Source organism: Lynx canadensis, chromosome C1 (genome assembly GCF_007474595.2).
Source record: "Lynx canadensis isolate LIC74 chromosome C1, mLynCan4.pri.v2, whole genome shotgun sequence".
Classification (NCBI taxonomy): Eukaryota; Metazoa; Chordata; class Mammalia; order Carnivora; family Felidae; genus Lynx; species Lynx canadensis.
This window is the reverse complement of record NC_044310.1, coordinates 210,233,347-210,256,229: the sequence shown is the minus strand read 5'-3', so window position 1 is coordinate 210,256,229 and position 22,883 is coordinate 210,233,347. Positions and strand designations below refer to the sequence as shown.

At 42.4% G+C, this 22,883-nt stretch overlaps 1 protein-coding gene across 2 annotated transcripts in view; it reads right to left on the bottom strand.

Moving 5' to 3' along the window:
• The window catches only part of DAW1 (dynein assembly factor with WD repeats 1), a 46,773-nt gene that overhangs the window by 6,698 nt on the left and 17,192 nt on the right, over positions 1-22,883 (bottom strand). Inside the window, exons 5-10 of one of the 2 annotated variants that reach the window (XM_030327619.1) lie at positions 16,329-16,451; positions 12,280-12,379; positions 8,364-8,471; positions 6,059-6,165; positions 4,852-4,954; positions 3,646-3,760 (exon numbers count right to left, since the gene is read on the bottom strand). In XM_030327619.1, the coding sequence (XP_030183479.1) occupies positions 3,646-3,760; positions 4,852-4,954; positions 6,059-6,165; positions 8,364-8,471; positions 12,280-12,379; positions 16,329-16,451 (656 nt within the window). The remainder of the gene's footprint in view (positions 1-3,645; positions 3,761-4,851; positions 4,955-6,058; positions 6,166-8,363; positions 8,472-12,279; positions 12,380-16,328; positions 16,452-22,883) is intronic. The other variant, XM_030327620.1, reaches the window with a different exon arrangement.

Sequence of the window (22,883 nt, the reverse complement as noted above, 5' to 3'; positions counted from 1 at the left end):
GAAGTTGACTTACTTGGAGATTGGGTCTTTTTATTTTATTTCTTTTTAATTTTTAAATGTTTGTTTATTTTTAAGAGAGAGACAGACAAAGTACGAGCCAGGGAGGGGGAGAGAGAGAGGGACACACAGAATCCGAAGCAGGCTCCAGGCTCTGAACTGTCAACACAGAGCCTGACTCGGGGCTCAAACCCACCAACCGCGAGATCGTGACCTTGGCCGAAGTCGGACGTTTAACCAACTGAGACACCCAGATGCCCCAAGATTGGGTCTTTAAAGAAGAAATGAGATTAACATGAGGTCCTTAGAGTGTGCCCTAACCCAATATAGCCGGTGCCCTTGTAAGAAAAAGAGATTAGGACACAGACACGTGCAAAGGGAAGACCATGTGAAGACACAGGGAGAAAACTGCCATCTGCAGGCCTCAGAAGAAACCAACGCTGCCAGCACCTTGATCTTGAACCTGTAGCTGCCAGAATTGTGAGAAGAGAAATGTCTGTCTTTTAAGCCACTCAGTCTGTCGCACTCTGTTATGGCAGCCCTGGCAAACGAATACAGTTATCAAAGAGGTAATGCAGTTACAGGATGCCATCACGTGGGCTGGCCACAGACAGTGCAGGGTCGCGCGCGGTGGGCGAGATGACACAGATATCTCACAGCACCATACGTGATTGTCAGGAGATTCCTTATAATAGAGCATCACGCATGACTGTTAAGAAATATGCAAACAGAGTCTATAGCTTCATTCGCTGGCCAAGACATGATGAGACACAGCATGGCTTCGTACGTGGTCGTCAAGGAGAGGACCGGAAATGGTGTAGCATCACCCTGGCTGTCAGGGAAATGATGCAAATGTGGTGTGGTGTCGTACATTATCAGGGAGAGGACACACAGTGCGGTGTCGTATGTGCTCATCAGAGGGACGATATAGACACAATTTGTGTCATATGTGGATACAATAGGCTCGCCACAGACATATTGTAATGTCATAGGTGTTGATCAGGAATACAAGACACATATATTTCAACATCACAAATAATAGAAAAGTAACACAGAAATAATGCATCACCATATCCTGTTTTCCAAACGACACAGACATAGTGTGGCGTCATACATGATTATCACGGACATAATACAGAAATAGTTTAGTCGCATGGTGCAGGGTTGTTAAAGGGGTGATGTAGTAATCGTAGAGCATGACACATACTTGTACAGGGGGTTTCACATAATGTAGCATGGTTTTGTAGGATATGGTGCATATATCATGTAGCATCATGCATGGTCATCAAGGAATCTCTCCTAGTATAGACATTATACATGATTATCAAGAAAATGATATAGCTTTATATGTTGCTAGGAAGAACATGAGACAGACATAGTATAACATCATACATGTGTTTTAGGAGATAACACAGAAATAGCACAACACCTTACTTGATTGTCAGGGAGATGAGGTAATTATCAGGGTATGACACACAGTGTAGCATTATATATGGTTGCCAGGGAGATGATGCAATCAGAGTGTACCATCATTAATGGAGGGTAGCGAGCACTTAAGCATCACATAACGTTATTAATTGTTGACACAGATTAACGTTATACGAGCCTACCATTGAGATGACAGGCACTAGGGCATCACACGTAGCACTCAAGATGACACAAAAGGTATAGCCTGAGGAGCAGATTTCAAAAACACAACCCAGACATGATGTGGAATCATGTAGTTTTGTAAATGAGGTGAAGCAGACATAGCGGACCTTGAAGACGTGTTTGCCGAGGTGATGAGGTAGAAATATTACAGCGTCGCACATAAATTTCTAGGAAGTGGTGAAGATATGGCAGAGGATCATACACGGTTATAAGTGATTAGATGAAGGTATAGTGTAGTATCATACAAGATTTTAAAGAGAGTGACAAGGACTGTAAATTAAAACATAGCAGTTGGGTATATGACATAGACACAAGATAGCATCATATGTGGTCATTAGAGGGATAATGTGGACTTATGTGGCTCCCTTCATGGTCATCAGGTGTAGCATCACATTTGGTCTCCAGGGAGATGACAGTTCAGCATCATACTTGGCTACCAAGGTGAGGTCTCTCATGGAATAGCATTGCATATGGTTACCCAGGAGATTAGGTAGACTTTGGATAGCACCGCACCAGCTTGCCAAGGAGGTGAGGCAGATAAGAGTGCAGCATCCAGTGTGGTCTTTAAATGATAACAAAGTCATGGTGTAACTTAAAACGTAATCCTCGGGTCTATGGTGTGGACACAATGTAGCATCATAGGTGGCTATTAAAAGAATTATGCACACGTGGTGCAGCTGCATATGTGGTCATCAGCTGGATAACACAGGTGTGGGGTAGCATTACCTGCAGTCTTCAGGAAGATGACACAGTGTAGCATCATACTTTATTATCAGAGTGATGACTCAAAGAAGAGCATCACACGTGGTTGTGTGATGTCATGAGATGACACAGACTTAGTATAGCGTCACGTATGCTGGCCAAGGAGATGGTGCAGATGTGTCATCGCATGCAGCTGTCAAGGACGTGATGTGGACATAATGACAGGGTGGCCAGCAAATGATGTGGAAGTCGTGGAGTCTCTTACATGCTTGTCAGGAATACATAGTTATGAGGGTGACCTGTTGTTTAGTATAATAAATTACCACCCAAGACAGAGTGTATTCATAATGTTGTAATACCGATGCTTGTCAATGAGGGGGGACAGATGTCACATAGCATGATATGCAGCTTTCAGTGACACGTCAAAGACATGGTGTAACATCCTATTTATTTGTCAGCAAGGTGAGTTCATGGTAACCATACATGGTTATCAAGGAGAGGATACCTCCTAGGCAGCAATCAAGGAGATGATGGAGTGAAATGGAATATCGTGCATGGTTTTTAAGAAAATGTGAGTATGGTGTGTTATCATTTACGGCCATCAGGAGGGGATGATGGTATAATGTAGGGTCTTACTTGGTGACCCAGGGCTGGAGTAGACGTACCCTGTAACTTGTGTCCTGGAGGGATGAGATGGGCATAATAATATGCACGGTCAACAGGAAGATGACAGAGATGTATTGTAGCATCATATGTGGTCTTCAATGAGTTGAGGCACACACAGTTTACCACCAGTCCATGGTTACCAATAAGATGATGCAGATATAGTGTAGACTCATCAATGGTAAGGGAGAAGATGACGTATAGAACAGCATCACGTGTGTTCATCACAAAAGTGCGCTATACGTAATGGAGCAGCACGTGTGGATACAGGAGATAATACAGACTTATTATAGCTCTGTGGATGGTGGTCAAGTTGATGAGGTCAACACAGTGGAGCATAATGCAGGATTAGGGAGATGACCCATAATATACCACTATCCATAGTCATCAAGGAGGTGTGAAGACCGAGTATAACACCAGACGTGGCTGCCAAGGAGGTGACGCAGATATCGTGACATGGTTACCAAGAATACGATACGGACATAGATACCAACATCACAGAGATGAGGCACATGTGGTTTGTACCACAGCTGGTCATCAGGTAGATGACCTATAGTGTAGAATTATACATGTTTCTCAAACAAAGCATAAATCCCCCCACCCATAAATTAAATGTATGAATCGATGACCTACCATCGGCTGAAGCAGTAGCAATAAGTTTTCCAGTGTAATCAAAACAGCTGTCTAGTATTTCATCATCATGGCCTGTTAATGTTGCCACATATTTTCCATTTGCAGCGTCCCACAGCTACAAGTAAAACAAAAACAACAACAAAAAAAAGACGACTATGATAACTTCCTGTCTGAAGTGCAAAAACAGCAAGTAGTAGTCTTGATGACATGCGAACGGCTGGCTAAATAACTGGGCCAAGATCATGTGTATCATTTTCACATGTTCTGTTAATTCTACCTGGATTCATGACAAGAGACCACAGCCAACCAACTAACAAGGCACACTTTGGACGAGGAGAAGATCAGAGACAGACATTTAGGATGGGTAGTACAAATCTGCCACGATAGTAGGAAAAATCTCAAAGTGCCTGCTTCGCTGACTGGAGACGAAGTGTCCTCTTTTCATAAGAAGGTCATCAAATGATAAGGAGCTTGATCTAAAACTGTAACGCCAGCACGTGAAAAGTACACTAAGGTTATAATACATTGGATGTGTAATCAAATAATAATTCCAGAGCATAAGCTCTTAGCAAAAGAAAGTTAAAGGCAGGGAGACATTGTGCTGAACCTCACTGAGACTGCCTCTAATCAAAGTTCAACAAATGGACAGAGAGAATAAAGAAAAATAACATGCCTTTTATTTTTTTTTAAAGATCTTGTAATAATTAACACTGTTTGATCTGATTCAATTAACATTGTTTTACTACATAGTTTCTTTAAACTCGGGAGATCAGAAACAACATTTAAAAATGCCAACTATCCTCTCTGTCTCAAAAATAAATAAAACATTTAAAAAAATTTTTTAAAAAGGGGGCGCCTGGGTGGCTCAGTCGGTTGAGCGTTCGACTTCGGCTCAGGTCATGATGTCGCGGTTTGTGAGTTCAAGCCCCGCGTCGGGCTCTGTGCTGACAGCTCACAGCCTGGAGCCTGCTTCGGATTTTGTGTCTCCCTCTCTCTCTGCCCCTCCCCTGCTCCTGCTCTGTCTCTCTCTGTCTCAAAAATAAATAAAACATTTTAAAAAAAATTTTTTTAATGCCAACTATCATTTATAAATTAATATCTTAATTTTACAGTACCTTTGAAATTTGTTAATGTTGCAGGGAATGTCTGACACAGTAAAAAGCAGGCAGACAAGAACTGTAAAGCAAAGGTGTTTCTTGAGCTCACCATGCAGGTTTTGTCCATAGAGCCGGTTAATATCAGAGAGCAATCCCAGTTGAATAAAGCACTGCTAATCTCAGCACAATGCCCAACTAGGGTATACACCTTCCTGCAGAATGGAAAGGATGCATGCTGGTGAACGATGCCACACGTCAGGATATGTGCCCAAATAATGATGTCTAGCCCCCTGTGGGTGTAAGAATCTAAACTTTGGTTTTTACAAAATAACATCTTTGATGACCAAACAATGATGGCTTTACTATAGCTCAAAAAGAGTCAACTAGGCTACTCATTTCATTTCAGCAGAAATATACCAAAACTTTAAGCACTCAAAGATGGCAACATTACTTAAGACAAGACCTCAGAAAGCCATGGGTAAAAAATAATAAAGATGGTCTGAAATTCTGGAAGCGCTCTTACACCGGATGAGCGGACCCCCTGGTAGTTCAGAAACTTCCTCTCAAGTGTCTGAAGGGCCCTTCCTCATCTTGATTGCTACCCCTGATGATTAGCCCCCTTACCAAGATGCAGACAGGTCCAAGGTAGAGCTTTATAGAACAAATAGTCTAATTTAGTTAACATCTTAGCAACTAGAACCAAAAATAATTAGGAAGGAAATTGAAGTTCGTGGACTAAATTAAGTAGGGGAAATTAGCCATGATTTTATTTACTCCTGATATCCATGCCTACGGTAATGACAAGCCACTGAAATTTGATTACATAGTATACAGAATAAGTAACAGCCATACACCCAGGCTACCGTTAACATTCTCCTTGTATGTTGCTGTGTGGCATTATTTGCTCAGAATTCTAAGAAGATACACATGTTTTATGGATCAGAAATACCATTAAATAATGAATTAATTTATTTGTGGTGTGTCCTATTCCTATAGAATCCAAAGCACACTTAATAGATAAAGATTAAACTAATGAACAGCAAAGATGGTCTTCTTAACCCTCTGATTTAGGTTTTAAATTTTTTTAATGTTTTCTTATTTTATCTTTGAGAGAGAGAGAGAGAGAACATGAGCAGGGGTAGAGCAGAGAGGGAGACAGAATCCGAAGCAGGCTCCAGGCTCTGACAGCTCAGAGCCTGATGTCAGGCTCGAACCCACGAACCATGAGATCGTGACCTGAGCCGAAGTTGTACGCTTAACCGACGGAGCCACCCAGGCGCCCCACAGATTTTAATATTCCTAAAGACAGAGAATACCTTCCAGTTTCAGCTTCCCACACTGCAACTGTATGATCAAAAGACCCTGTGATGATTCTGTCTCCCGAGGTGTTAAAGGACAAAGAGATGATTTCAGCCAAATGTCCCTAGAAAGAGAGTGGATACCGTCACGCACACCTGTGGAAAAACACTCCCTACAAATGCACAATATCCTAGTTGATAAGAAAATGCTAGAAAAGGCAAAACTCTATAGGGGGAAAAAAGATTAGTGGTTGACTGGGGGTGGCAAGAGGGAGAGATTGCAAATGGGCACAGGTTTCTTTCCGGGGAAATGTTTGAAAACTAGAGTCTGGGGAAAGTGGCACTTGACTAAATTTTTCTCAAAGTTGACTTACACACTTAAATCAAGTCAATTTTACATAGTACGGCTGTTTGTTTTTTTTAATTTTTGTTTCTGTTTGAATAGACAGGGTGAGAGCATGATTTGGGAAATCAGAGGGCTTTTTTCACATTGTCTTAAAAACATTTTTAGAAGAGCTGTATGCAGGGAGCCTGCATGGCTCAGTGGGTTAGGCATCTGACTCTTGATCTCAGTTCAGGTCATGATCTCACGGTTTGTGAAACCGAGCCCCGCATTGGGCTCTGCACTGACAGTGTGGAGCCTGCTTGGGATTCTCTGTCTCCCTCTCTCTCTACCTCTCCTTCAAGCTCTCTTGCACACACACACACACACACACACACACACACACACACGCTCTCTCTCTCTCTCTCAAAAAATAAACTTAAAATGATTATAAAAAAATAAAAGGGCTGTGCGCTTTATGGGTTAACAATAGGCAAGTTTGTGAAATAAAGTTAATAACTTAAAAAAAAAGGATATTCTTGGGGCACCGGGGTGGCTCGGTCGGTTAAATGTCTGACTTCAACTCAGGTCGTGATCTCTCAGTTCACGAGTCTGAGCCCCACATCAGGTTCTGTGCTGACAGCTCGGAGCCTGGAGCCTGCTTGGGATTCTCTGTCTCCCTCTCTCTCTACCCCTCCCTCACTCATTCTCTCTCTCTCCATCTCTCAGAAATAAACATTGAAAAAAAAATTAAAGGATATTCTTATGATGACTTAACATCAAATAGGTTAATAAATATCTGGCCTTTGGCCTGACTTTCACCTGGTCCCTGTCTACGGTTGATGCATCAGACGTCCTGAGACAATCCGAAGAAGCCCTTCTCTGCAGCAGATTCTACTCTGCAGTGTCTCCTTTGTTTCTCTAATTATTGTAGCAAATTAACATATATTACTTTTTTAAGTAGCGGAAAGTTTCATTTACAAATCAAACTTCTGATTGATCCCGAATGGAAAAAACTAAATGCGGCTGAACATGGCAATTCCGAACACACGAAACGAACGTGTTCTCTGGCGGCAGGCAGGTGTAGGTGTGCAGGGACAGATGCGTCCTTCGAGGACTGTCAGGCATGTGTCTGAAAGTGGAGGTAATGCAGAGGCAGCTGCCCTCGGACAGGATGAGAACGAAGATCGAAAGAGGATGCTTACGCTAATTAAGGCTGGCACTCTGCATCCCTCGGCGTTAGTTAAAAAGGGTGCTTTTTCTCTCTCCGGGCCATTTTGTAACTTTCTTGGAAAAAGCTCTCCTAGGGGAGGGGTCCTGTGTTTAATGTCCATTTATAATTTGGAAGGATAAGACTTGGGTTTTCCAGCTAGCAGTTCCCACCGATCGGCACAGAGAATCACCCTATTTTTGTACGGGGGCGTGGGCTGCGGTGGGGAGAAGCAGAGGCGGCAGGCAAGTGCTGGACGCCCGGTGGCAGTGGACAGAGGCCCCTGTGGGGACAGGCAGCACCGGGGCTATGGGCGGTGCCCTGTGGCCATGCTCCTCCTTCCGCTGGCCCCTTGTCATTTCAGACTTTGTAACACAGAAGGCTCCTAAGACTGGGGGGGTGGGGGGTGGTGGAGGACGGAGCGAGCAGTCATCCGTTTAAGGAATCTTCTGGAAAGTTCTCCACTTCCGCCCCTTCCAGAAAGTGCCAGCCTCCTCCTACTTGGCTTTAAGCCAGGAAGACGGCAGTGGCTTTAAGTCACAGTTGGTATGGTTTACAGACTAAAGCCAGTCACAGGAAAGAGCCCGCGTGGCTTCCCCTGCTCTCCCATCAAAGCCTTTTGGAAGAGCCAACAAACCAACCGGGACACTCTTTTCACTGCAGAGTCTGAAAGCCCAAGAGGTCAGTTTGCAATAAACACAAAAATAGAAACAAACTCAAATGACAGGCCGGTGCTAAAGGGCGGCGAATGAAAATGCAAGGCTCCGGAGGCTGTCGCATTTTGAACGTACCGTCAAAGTGAGCGCTTCCTCTCCGTTCTGAATGTCCCACAGTTTGGCTGTTGTGTCCATGCTGCCAGTGGCCACCAGGGTGCTTTGAGGGTTGAATGACAAACACACCTGAATTACAGGAAGTGGAAGAGATTTGAGAGAGAGAGAAGAGTTTTGCGCTGTCAATTTTGCATAGAAAAGCTTCGAGACGCAACCACCTTGGATTCAGCCTAATTCTTTGTAAACCACGCAGTGAAACATCAGATCCGGGTGGCCTGCCTTGTGCCGGTTCGATCCCGAAGCACTCTCCTCTTGGGAAGAAGCTTCCTGCTCTCCCACGGCACCCGGCTCAGGATTTCAGGGGCACTGGCGCCCCTCCCCGCTTCCAGACCACAGAACACGAACAAAAGCAAACCCATCTCCTTCGAGATGAGATTCGTGTTTTCTGGCTTCCGGCTTCCGGGGTGTTAACTTCACAGCCCTTTCAATCCTCCCCCTCACTCACCAAGGACTTTGGCTACTGGATTTTAGTCTCAAGTCCAAGTCCTACGCGGCCTTCCTGTGAGGCACCAGTCCAGGACCCCAGACCCGTGACCCTGCACTCCCTTTCATAATCACTCCCATGGCCACACCCTGGACTTTGACATCACTTCCTGTAGAAAATTCACTACCAATACATCAATCCCGAGTTACAATTTCCCAGGACTTCCGCTTCCTTCCTCACCAAGCCATCCCCAGGACATTTTCCATCTCATTCAGACCCCTGCCTTTTCCCGGCCCCTCATCCCCCACTCAGCTGACATCTTGAGAACATGGCTCCTGCCAGTATCCTCAATACCTCACTCCCTGTCTTTCCACTGCGCCATCGGTGAGACTCCCACCAACTGTAGCAACTGCCTTTGCTTCAGAAAACTGCACAGCAGGTCATGGCGTTGCTCGTTCGTGCCTTCTGTCCTCAGCTGTGTGCTCAGCACCCTTCCCAACGTGAACGTGCCTCTGCCTCAGTACATTGTCCCTTTCCCCACTCTTGTCCCCAGTCTGTTTCACCCCTCCTCCACAGATAGCCTGGCCTCCTACTATTTCCCTGAGAAAACTCACCTATGGGGGAGGGGGGGGACTTCCTCACCTGGGCCTCTCCTCCCTTCCGTCCGTCTCAGGTGCAGAGGGATCCCTTTGCCCTTCTGGGACACCCTCTTGCCCACATACCTAGGAGCCACGTGCCCACTGATTTTTTCTCTCCTTCTGGACTAGATCCCTCCTAGTGGCCTAGAAACATGCTTGGGCTTTTCCCACATAAAAACAAACCCTCCCTTGACTCTACGTGCCCCCTTTTCGACTACTTTTTCCCTTTCACCACCAAATCCCTGACTGCCCATCCCCCACTCTTCAACTCTACTGGAACCACTTTGGTTAAAGGGCCGATCCAATGGCTCTGTCGGTCACCCCACTTAACCTCCTTGACATCTGCGGTGTTGACCCCTTTCTTCTCCATATTTTCTTCCCTCTTGACAGCCATGACCCTGCTCTGCTTTTCTTCTTTTGCTTCCTGTCTGTTTTTTGTATCTTTTGGAGGGTTCTCCTCTTCTCCGTCTGCTCGAGATGCCATCACACTTCTCCCCATACTGACCCTTTTCCTTTCAGAAATCTCACTTCCTCAGTGGTCCCCACTGCCACCCTAATACCACTGACTCACCCACATATCCGTGTCTCCTGCCCAGACTTTGCCACTCAATTCAAGCCCAAAGGGCCTCCGATGGACATCACGCGGGCAGCTTGGACCAATCAGTCTAAGACACGTGAGTCATATGAACACAGAGCTGCTTTTCCTTCTGTATAGAGAATTGGTGAACGGTACTGCCATTGTCTGAAATCAGGGAATCTCTCTGGGGGCCCTTTTTTCCTTCAGGTCTCACATCTACTTGCTGACCCAGTCCTACTCCTCCACCACCTACGCCTCTGTCATTTCTGCTTGGAAACAAGATGCCCCACCAGCCCCTACCTCCGATCATGCTGCACACTGCCAAAAGAATGATCTTCCCAAAGACTCAAAGTGACCACGCGATCCCCCAGCTTAAGAGTCCCAACAGCACAGCACCATCCACAGGATGAAGCCCTAATTCCTTAGTATAGCATAGGAATCAAAACTACGGGCCACTTCGATCATGCTCACCATGCGATGTGGCTCTGAATGGGTTGCAGGTGCCAAGATAAGGTGCCTTGAATCCAGGCAGCTGGACAGCACAAGGGGTCCTCAGCCAGCACCCCTGCCCATGGGCAGAAGGCAGCTCCCCTCCGTGCGTTGCATGGCCACGTTGGCATATTCTGTGTATATCACCCCAGGGTGAGGCTGGGAAGCGCTGCTCTGGCCACACAGAGTCACCCGAGTTCAAAAGCACCCACCACCGTTGCACACCTCCTCTGGGCGTGCTGCTTCCTCATCCTGAGTACACGTGCAAAGTCTCTCCTCAGCACCCCCCTACTGGGTGCTCCCCTCTGTGACCACACTAAACTCCCCACGAACTTCTAGCACACCCACAAAGCATCTTTGAACTTATTTATTGGTGCCTCTACTCCCTCTACTAAAGTACAAAATCCCTGCAGGACAAGATCTATGTGTGATTCTATTTGGCATGCCAAACACGTAGGCCAGGGCTCGACACGCAGCCAATATTCAGTAAATATTTATTGGATTAATGTTGTTGACTATGAAAAAATCAATGTTTTCCTAGGAACCATATATAAAAAAAAAAACTTTTTCAAAGTTCCAAGGGAGTGTGAGAATGAGGATTATGTCTTTTTTATAACTTTGGGTAAATTACGTACTCTATGCCTCAGCATCTTGGACTGTAAAAGGGGGAAATATCTAGCCCTTAGGGTTGTTATGAGATGCAACTAAGCTAATATATGTGAAGGGCTTAGGACAGCGCTTTGTGCACACTGAGCGCAATTAACGAGTCGGTTATTAGTTTTTCACTGCATTATCCCCCAGTGTCTAGCAAAGTATTAAACATAGCACGAGCCCTTATTGGACGAGTACACCATGAGTTTGAAGGATAAATATAAATAAATTTTACTCCTAAAATAAGCAGCTTGTTTATTTTTAAAAGCTATCATTTGTTCCATGGGGTGCCAATTATCTCACTCATTGTTATAAGCTGTAACACAGAATTGGCCAAGGTCAAGGCCTCCCAATAGTGAAAGCTATTTAGAGTATCAAACTATTTATGCAAATTTGAATTCTAATGATATCCGGGAAACAATCAGCCTAAATATTTCCCGTGATATATATACATATATATATATATATATATATATATATATATATTTTAAAAAGGTACTTTAAAAGCTATGTTAAGAATTTTATCAACCCCCATCAAGTCAATCCTTCAAAAGCAAGTCAATGAAAAAGAAGAAGTCAGGTTGGATATTGCATTTAAATGTTTATCATATTACACATCTAATTGGTCAATGCAGGATGCAGGTTATTGAACGACATCTTTAATATATAAACACTCGAATAGCTTGTAATTTACATAGATGTCACCATATGGAATAAATGTAAACTAAAAATACTGGATAGAATTATAAAATTAATCATGAAGGTAGAACCACCACTTTTATATGATGGACTCCTAAAAAGAAATAGCAATGATGTGTTGACATAGGTCCATCAATTGTAACAAAGGTACCATTTTGGTGGGGGATGTTCATAAAGGGACATGCTTGGTTCTGGGGGGATGGGAGGGAATATATGGGAAATCTCTGTACCTTCCACTCAGTCTTGTTGTGAATATAAAACTCCTGTAAAAAATAAAGTCTATTAAAAAAGAGAGAAAGAGAAAAGCGAAGAAGAAGAAGAAGAAGAAGAAGAAGAAGAAGAAGAAGAAGAAGAAGGAAAACAACAACATAAAAAATATAACAAAATAAATATACTCACTATTTCTGCTGTATGACCTCTAAAGGTATGGTAACATTTTCCCGTGTCTACACTCCATAGCTTACAAGTCTTATCAAAGGATCCAGTGGCAATTTTGTCACTAAAATTTAAAACAAAGGTAGATTTTGAAAACAAATTCAAACACACTATATGAGACACTGAATTAAGACAAGACATTAATACGTAGGTCTGCATCTACTCAGAAATTTACTTCGTTTTTGAAACAACAAACAATCTTACGTTTGTTTCGGTGGATAACAATTTTAAGGTCTAATTTTTCAATAATATAAGATTATGCATTTAATCTAAAATGTTTTACGTTGAAAGTATAAATTTATGTTTGGGATTACAATCAGTTTTTAAACTAGCACAATGAATATGGTAAATTTTTTAGTTTAGAAAACTCCTACCAAATGGAAATTAAAAATGTATGAGAGGCAGGAAACGGAAAAATTCTATTAGATCTACTGACAAGGATAACATTGAATTTAAAAGAAGAAAAATGAAAAGGTATAAATCCAATGAACCACATGGCTAGATGAGTTTTTGAGAATTTAGTGTCTCCTTGGGAAAATAATGCTGCTAATATCCCAATTGTCAGCTCTTTGGTGAAGGAAGACGGTTTTCAGAGGAAATATGGTGAGACCTCAGTCCCTTTCAAACAAGAGGCTTTCCATGTACACCGCAGAGCAGGGTTACTATCAACACCAGACAGATAAGAGTAGGTTGGCCCGCATAACCTTTGACCATGGAACTAAATCTTTTCCTTTACCATTGACCCCTGTCTTTTATAGCAACTCATCAAAATGCTTCACCCAACGGGGTCACCGGTTATACTGCAAGCTCATTGTTCAAGACTCTTATTGGGTCTTAAGACCCAAATACGTATCTTAAAGCAAATTCTATGTGCTTGGCACAGTCATAGGATTTATATTTTATCCAAACTAACATTAGTGCCCTGTATCTCTCCTTCACTCTCAGGCCACCCACATAAGTGTTTCTGTGGTCTCTGATACTAAAGGAGTCAGGTCCTTTCTGTCCATGCTCCATGCTCCAGGGACAGACTGTTCTGGATAATACCCACCCACCCACCTCGAGCTTCCTAACACTCAAGGCTGGTTGTCAACCCAAAGTCTGCACTAACTCTCTCCCCATCTGGTCTGAGCATTTCTCATCAGCTGCTGATGTCCAACTTCTGCTCAGATATGCTGAGAGCACTGTGTGCTCTTTGTCAGCTCCTTCCCTCCACTCTCCAGCCCTCCTCCCCCTCAGACATATTGTCTCAAGTTGCTGCTGTTTCTCTCTCAGCTCCTGTTGGATCACACACTGCTCTCTACACCCATTCACCACTACATTATAAAAGATAACACTGATTTCACAGTTTTTAAAATTACTTTATAGAATCAAAGCTTACTTCCGACCCAATGTATAAAACATGTAAGAACTAACCTGGTTCTTCTATCTCTATCTCTGTCTTTCTGTCTCTCTGTCTCTCTGTCTCTGTTTCTGTCTCTCTCTCTCTCTCTCTCTCACACACACACACACCCTCTCATTCTTTGGTGGTGATCTTGAATCTTGAACTCACTCTGCTGAACCCCCAGTGCCCCAAAGTGCTGTGAAAAAGGCTGCTTTAATCCATACATAAATCATCAGACTATGTAATTGGACAAGCGAGTTTTTTGTCAGGGGGTCTTGGTAGAATCCAATAGAAAGGCCAAAAGATGAAGAGTTCCTCCCCTCTCTATCCCCCCAAAACTTTGTTCTAAGATAGATATGCAAAAATATCCTGTCTTGTAAGTATAATATTATAGGATATTATATTACATCATGCAGAACATACTGTTAAAGTCCTTTAAATAACACTGCAAGTAAAGTAGGAATTATAGTAGAGGTAAAGCATTATCATTTATAATAGCAATTAAATCTCTCTCCCACAGGTTGGTGCAATAAGGCATTATAAAAACTATCATTCTCTACAATGTAAAACTGCATACATCCAAGTTAAGTTTTTGGTAATGTAATTGGAATACTTAATCATTTTAATGTACCAATTAAGTTTGATTGTGCCATCACAATTGATATGATTTAAACTGTGTTACATCTTAGAAAGATATAATGACATTAGCAACCTACATATCAAGTTTTTAACGTATATGGTATAAAATTTCTACTTTAAGTGCATCAGATTTTGATAGGATTCCCTTTATCGCCCCTGCCACTACCCTAGACTGTTCTCATCATCCCATGAATGTATCTTTTTATCTGCCTCCTAACTAAATTCCTTGCCTCCTGTTTCATCCCAATCCAAACCCTCTGACCCCTTCTCTCTTCCAGAACAGCCCTCCCAAAATGGCACTTGCATTGCGTCCCTCCTTTGTACACAAAGCCTTCATGACAACTCAGTCGTCCAGAACAGAGTTCAAACTACGCAGAACACTCTGAGCTCACCCACTTCTGATTCTCACCAGAAAACATCCACTAGAGAGCCAGGGGCACTGGGGGAGCAGGGCAAAGCCCCACCTAGGCCATGGAGCTGGAGGGTGCCCTCCCCCAAGGTGCCCTCCCACCTCCTTTATTTTCCACCTCCAAGCTCCTGCTGGAGTTGCACATCATCCTCAGAACCTCCACCAAGAGAAATCCCACTGGCCTTTCTCTTCTAACTTTCAAGCCATTTACTGTTGTGTTCTAGTCATCATAATACTATCATAAACGAGACATATTTACTGAGACAGCTTAGTGAATGGAAAAAGTCACAGTGGTCAGTCATGAAAAAAGACACACATTAAAAACTTTTACTCAGGGGCGCCTGGGTGGCGCAGTCGGTTAAGCGTCCGACTTCAGCCAGGTCACGATCTCGCGGTCCGTGAGTTCGAGCCCCGCGTCAGGCTCTGGGCTGATGGCTCGGAGCCTGGAGCCTGTTTCCGATTCTGTGTCTACCTCTCTCTCTGCCCCTCCCCCGTTCATGCTCTGTCTGTCTCTGTCCCAAAAATAAATAAACGTTGAAAAAAAAAATTAAAAAAAAAAAAAAACACACTTTTACTCAAATACGCAAGGCAAAGGCCTTTTCTTTGGCTACCTGGAGCTCATTATCTGCCTTACAGAAATCCTACCCAACCTCTACAAGTTCCAATTTGAGAACTTAAACACACTTGTAGGACCATCTGAGTACAAAGATAGTTCGAAATGTTTCCATGCATTTTCTAATGTTTACACTGACCTCACCTACAACTTCACTCACTAGCAATTTTTCAAAGATTTACCTTAGCTACGTTTTCACGAAAAAATAACAGCTTTCTTTTCACACGCATATTTCATTAGTTTAAGCACTATTTAATTCAATTCGATCATTAAAGTTGAAATCACAACAACCATAAGCAGATTTATGGACAAATACAAGTAACTCATGGTAGACTTAGACCTAACCGGTGGGAAGAAAAGCTGAGCACACCAGTGGATGGCCCAGTTTCTGCAAATATCCAGGGAGCCTTGGGTACCAGCAGTACGTCATGCAGAAGGAGAGCTAGAGATCTGTTGAATCAGTTAACTAGAGGCTGGTTTAAAAATGCTATTATATCTTGTACTGTTACCTAGCATGCCACCGGACCCATTTTTTTTTTTTTCAGCTAAGACTGTAAATTAACTTCTGAACAAGGTAAACCATGCTCTGGGGGTATGTCACATTCTCCAGAAGCCAGTGCTCTAAACATCAATAGGACATAAGTGCCTGTCAGAGAACTCCCAGGGGACGGGACTCAGCCCTGCTTGAACTTGGGACTTTAGCTCGCCTCTTAACTACCCCGTGATTTTGAGAAAGGTCCTTGAACTTTATATACTTTATGTGAGAAAAAGAAGACCTATCCCCAAACTCCTTTAAGCACCAAAAGGGGTATTTAAAAAGCTTTCAAAGCACACATCCAGGCACTTGGAAATTTTAGTTCTCTTTTTCTTTTCATCCCCCAAAAACCAGAGGAAGACATGAATAAATGGAGAGAAAATAAAGGATTTAATGGATTAATGAGGAAGAAGTGAATGACTGAATGTCTGTTTACCCATACGGATTGTTGAATGCTATGGCATAAACCACATTCCGGTGGCCCTCCAGGGTATGAAGCTCCTCTCCAGATGCAGTATCCCAAAGTTTACACGTCCGATCATAGCTTCCTGTAATAAAGCTAACACGCCGGAGACAAATAGATCACAAAGTGACAACAGCAGCGTGTTAATAAAGACCTTGTTTTTTTACCTACAAGATTATAACCCCATTTATCTTGCTCTTCTTTTTTTTAATCTTTCTTTATTTTTGAGAGAGAGAGCAACAGAGCATGAGCAGGGGAGGGGCAGAGAGAGAAGGAGACACAGAACCCGAAGCAGGCTCCAGGCTCTGAGCTGTCAGCACAGAGCCCAAGGCGGGGCTCGAACTCACAAACCGTGAGATCATGACCTGAGCTGAAGTCAGACGCTTAACCAAGACTGAGCCACCCAGGTGCCCCATCTTGCTTTTTACAAAATGAAATCGTGTATGGAGAACCGTTAAATTGGGGACAATAGCTACATCCTTTTATTAGGAACTTTTTTAATTTTATCCCTAAACCAAAACAGAGCCACTAAATCAGATTAAGAGTAATCCTGCCAATAATCATTCTTATAAATAATTATGAATTAAATAATATTAATCAGCAACATTTTCTGAAATTCTAACAGATCTCAATAAACAGTATCGTTCTTCCCATTGGTCAGCCCATAAAATCTTAGCATCATCTTTGGTTCCTCTAATCCCCTCATATACCACACACAATCTATTAGTAAATTCTGTGAGCCCAATCTCAAAATACACCCCTAGTGTGGCTGCATTTCACCAAGCTCCATTGCCTCCGTCTCTTGCCTAAACCATGAAACCATCTTCTAATAGATCTTGGCTCACACATGGTCCTTACTCCTTATGAGTCTATCTTCCACACCGAAATTGGAGGTTTTTGGTTTGTTTTTTTTTTTTTAACTTCCCTCTGATGGCTTCCTAACAATCCAGAGGAAAATTCAAATTTCTGCTCATGGCCCACAAGACCAACTGCACTGGCTGTCTCTAGGACCTCAACTTGACCCCAAAGCACACCCTGAGCAGGTACATTCACCTCTTTGCTAGTCTTTCTTCTACCCATCTGGTTTACTGCCCTGGAACATGACTGGCAAACTAGTAAGTGTCAGTGACTATTTACTGAAGATTAGCAATCCTCTTACATGACTATTCTTCTACAGGAATAATTTGTATGTTGGTCTCTCATATGTAGTTTTTTATTTTAGAGAGAAGGAGCACATGCAAGTGGGGAGGGGGAGGAGAGACAGAGAGAGAGAGAGAGAGAGAGAGAATCTCAAGCAGGCTCCATGTTCAGCATGGAGCCCAATGAAGGGCTCGATCTCACGACCCTGAGATGACGAGCCAAAATCAAGAGTTGACCACACTGAAACAACTGAGTCACCTATGCACCCTTTGACCTCTAATATTTTAAAGTTAAAAATACTATCTTAGTTACTCCTTAAATACTCCATTAGGAAAGCTACTTCCCCAACACAGAAAAAAGTGCACAGAAGTAAAAAGCTGGTCTGCAATAAAAAAGAATGAAATCTGGCCATTTGCGACAATGTGGATGGAACCAGAGTGTATTATACTAAGTGAAAAACAGTCAGTCAGAGAAAGACAAGTGTCAGATGATTTCACTCATATGTCGAATTTAGGAAACACAACAGATGAACATAAAGGAAGAGAAGGAACAGTAAGATAAAAACAGAGGGAGGTAAACCGTAAGAGACTCTTATATACTGAGAACAAACTGAGGGTTGATGGAGGGAGGGAGGCGGGGTAGGATTAGAGGTAGGGTTAGGGTTAGGGTTCACTAAGTGAGTGATGGGCATTAAGCAGGGCACTTGTGATGAGCACTGGGTGTTATACAGAAGTGATGAATCATTGAGTTCTACTCTCGAAACCAGTACTGCACTGTATGCTAACTTAAATTTAAATAAATTAATTAAAACAAATAAATTAAATAAAGAAATTAATTAATAAATAAAATTTAAAAAAAAGTCTGAGTGTCAGGTGGTAACGATAAAGGGTAAACAGATAAATGATAAATTCTGACAAGGAAACTCAACCAAACAAAAGGGTTGACAAGGCAGTGTACCTTTGATTCTTCTCCAGACACTTCCTCTTAGCTTTTCAGGGAAGTAAACTGGCACAGTCATGATGGAAGATAGGATGGTGGGTCCCCCAAAAAATTAAAAATAAAACTACCGTATGATCCCACAATCTCACTTCTGGGTGTATATAAAAAAAATGAAATCAGGGGTGCCTGGGTGGCTCGGTCGGTTGAGCGTCCGACTTCGGCTCAGGTCACGATCTCGCGGTCTGTGAGTTCGAGCCCCGCGTTGGGCTCTGTGCTGACGGCTCAGAGCCTGGAGCCTGCTTCAGATTCTGTGTCTCCCTCTCTCTCTGCTCCTCCCCCGTTCATGCTCTGTCTCTCTCTGTCTCAAAAATAAATAAACGTTAAAAAAAAAGTTTTTTTAATGAAATCAGGGTCTCATAAAGGTATCTGCACTGCATGTTCTTTGCAGAGCTGTTCACAATAGCCAAAACACTGAAACAACAAATATCCACCAGGGAATGAATGTCATACTGTTTAGCCATGAGAAAGAAAGAAACTCTGCCACTTGCAAAAACATGGACGAACTTGGAGGGCATTATGCTAAGTGAAATAAGCCAGACACAGAAAAACAAGTATTGTCTGATCTCACACACAGGTGGAATCTAAAAAAAGTCAAATTCATAGAAGCAGACAGTAGAACAGTAGTCACCAAGGACGGGGAGTGGGAGAAATGGGGAGACATTGGTTAAAGAGCATAAATTTGCAGTTATGTAGGATGAATAAATCTAGAGATGTAATGCACAGGCATAATCACTATAGTTAATAATATTGACCTGAGGGCGCCTGGGTGGCGCGGTCGGTTAAGCGTCCGACTTCAGCCAGGTCACGATCTCGCGGTCCGTGAGTTCGAGCCCCGCGTCGGGCTCTGGGCTGATGGCTCAGAGCCTGGGGCCTGCTTCCGATTCTGTGTCTCCCTCTCTCTCTGCCCCTCCCCCGTTCATGCTCTGTCTCTCTCTGTCCCAAAAATAAATAAACGTTGAAAAAAAAATTTAAAAAAAAAAAATAATAATAATAATATTGACCTGAGCTAGAACTGATCCATGAATTCAGCAAAGTCACAAGATATAAAATTAGTGCACAGAAATTAGTTGCACTTCTATACACCAACAATGAAGCAGCAGAAAGAGAAATCAAGGAATTGATCCCATTTACAATTGCACCAAAAACCATAAAATACCTAGGAATAAATCTAACCAAAGAGGTTAAAAGTCTATACACTGAAAACTATAGAAAGCTGATGAAAGAAACTGAACAAGATACCAAAACAAAAAACAGGAAAAATATTCCATGCTCAAGAATTGGAAGAACAAATATTGTTAAAATGTCGATACTATCCAAAGCAATCTACATATTCAATGCAATCCCTATCAAAATAACACCAGGATTCTTCACAGAGCTGGAACAAACAATCTTAAAATTTGTATGGAACCAGAAAAGATCCTGAATTTCCAAAGCAATCCTGAAAAAGAAAAACAAAACTGGAGACATCATAATTCCGGACTTCAAGATGAATTACAAAGCTGTTATCATCAAGACAGTATGGTACTGGCACAAAAACTGACACACAGATTAATGGAACAGAATAGAGAACCCAGAAATGGACCCACAAACGTATGGCCAACTAATCTTTGACAAAGCAGGAAAGAATATCCAATGGAATAAAGACAGTCTCTTCAGCAAGTGGTGCTGGGAAAACTGGACAGCAACATGCAGAAGAATGAACCTGGACCACTTTCTTACACCATACACAAAAATAAACTCAAAATGGATGAAAGGCCTCAATGTAAGACAGGAAGCCATCAAAATCCTCGAAGAGAAAGCAGGCAAAACCTCTTTCATCTTGCCCGCAGCAACTTCTTACTCACGTCTCTGGAGGCAAGGGAAACAAAAGCAAAAATGAGCTACTGGGACCTCATGAAAATAAAAGGCTTCTGCACAGCAAAGGAAACAATCAGCAAAACTAAAAGGCAACCGACAGAATGAGAGAAGATATTTGCAAATGACATATCAGATAAAGGGTTAGTATCCAAAATCTATAAAGAACTTATCAAACTCAACCCCCAAAAAACAAATAAGCCAGTGAAGAAATGGGCAAAAGACATGAATAGACACTTCACCAGAGAAGACATCCAGATGGTCAACCAACACATGAAAAAATGCTCAACATCATTCATCATCAGAGAAATAGAAATCAAAACCACAATAAGATACCACCTCACACCTGTCAGAATGGCTAAATTTAACTCAGGCAATGACAGATGTTGAGGATGTGGAAAAAGAGGAATGCTGGTGGGAATACAAACTGGTGCAGCCACTCTGGAAAACAGTATGGAGGTTCCTCAAAAAATTAAAAATAGAATTACCCTATGACCCTGCAATTTCTCTGCTGAATATTTATCCAAAGGACACAGACTTGCTGTTTCAAAGGGGCACATGCACCCCACTGTTCATAGGAGTGCATAGCCAAAGTATGGAAAGAGCCCAAATGTCCATCAGCAGATGAGTGGATAAAGAAGATGTGGCATATATGTGTGTGTGTGTGTGTGTGTGTGTGTGCGCGTGTGTGTGTGTGTATACATACACACACACACGCACACACACACACACAATAGAATGTTACTTGGCAATCAAAAAGAATGAAATCTTGCCATGTGCAACAACATGGATGGAACTAGAGTGTATTATGCTCAGCAAAATTAGTAAGAGAAAGACAAATATCATATGACTTCACTCATATGTAGAATTTAAGATACAAAACAGATGAACATAAGAGAAGGGAAGCAAAAACAATATAAAAACAGGGAGGGGACAAAACACAAGAGACTCTTAAATATAGAGAACAAACTGAGGGTTGCTGGAGGGGTTGGGGGTGGGGAGATGGGCTAAATGGGCAAGGGGCATCAAGGAAGACACTTGTTGGGATGAGCACTGGGTGTTATACGTAGGGGATGAATCATTGGATTCTACTCCTGAAATCATTATTGTGCTATATGCTAACTAACTTGAATGTAAATTACAACATAAATAAATAAAAAATAAAATAAAATAATAATTCTGGCTTGAAATACACTAAAAGAATAGATTTCAAGTGCTTTCTTCACACACACAAAAAGTGGTAACTGTGAGGAGATAATATGTTAATTAGCTTGACTGCAACAATTATTTCACTATGTGTATGTACGTCAAATCATGTGGTACATCTTAAATATATATACAATTTTATTTAAAAAAAATTTATCCTTGGTTGTTAAAAATTAGAAATGAAGAATAGAAAGGGAAATATAGAGGGGCACCTGGGTGACTCAGTTGGTTGAGTGTCTGCCTCTTGATTTCAGCTCGGTAATGATCCCAGGGTCATGGGATCAAGCCCCGAATCCAGCTTTGTCCTGGCAGGGCAGAACCTGCTTGGGACTCTCTCTCCCTCTCTCTGCCCCTCTCCCCTGATCACTTGCTCTCTCTCTAAAATAGAGACAAGAAGGGAGGGGGGGGAGGTAGGGAAGGAGGAAGGGAGGGAGGGAGGGAAGAAGGGAGAGAGGGAGGGAGGGAGAAGGAAGGAAGGAAGGAAGGAAGGAAGGAAGGAAGGAAGGAAGGGATATATAGAAATAAATAGATGGAGCACAGAGGATTCTTCGGGCAGAGAAACTGCTCTGTGTGATGCCTTAATGGTAGAGATCTGTCATTAAACATTTGTCAACCCATAGAATGAAAGAAAGCAAGAGCAACCCCTAATGTAAACTATGAAGTTTGAGTGATAATGACGTGTTGGTCAATGTAGGCCCATCAAATGTAGGAAATGCACAGTCCTTGGGGCAAGACGCCAGTGAAAGAAACTGAGGGTGTGTGGGGGCCAGACGTATGTGGCAAATCCCTGTACCCTCTGCTCAATTTTGCTGTAAACCTAAAACCACTATAAATAATAAAGTCTAATAAATTTTTTTAATATTTTTTTCATCTCAAAAAATTAATAAAGGAACTACCCTATGACCCAGCAATTGCACTACTAGGTATTTATTCAAAGGATACAAAAATGTTGATTCGAAGGGGCACGTGCACCCCAATGTTTAGAGCAGCGCTATCAACAATGGCCAAATTATGGAAAGCACCCAAATGTCCACTGACTGATGGATAAAGAAGATGTGGTTTATATGTACAATGGAATGTTACAGATCGACAAGAATGAAATCTTGCCATTTGCAACAATGTGGATGGAACTAGAGTGTATTATGCTAAGTGAAAAAAGTCAGAGAAAGATAAGAGAAAGATACATAGCGTATGATCTCACTCATATGTGGAATGTAAGAAACAAAACAGGTGAACATAGGGGAAGGGAAGGAAAACCAAGATAAAAACAGAAGGAGGCAAACCATAAGAGACTCTCAAATACAGAGAAGAAACTGAGGGTTGCTGGAG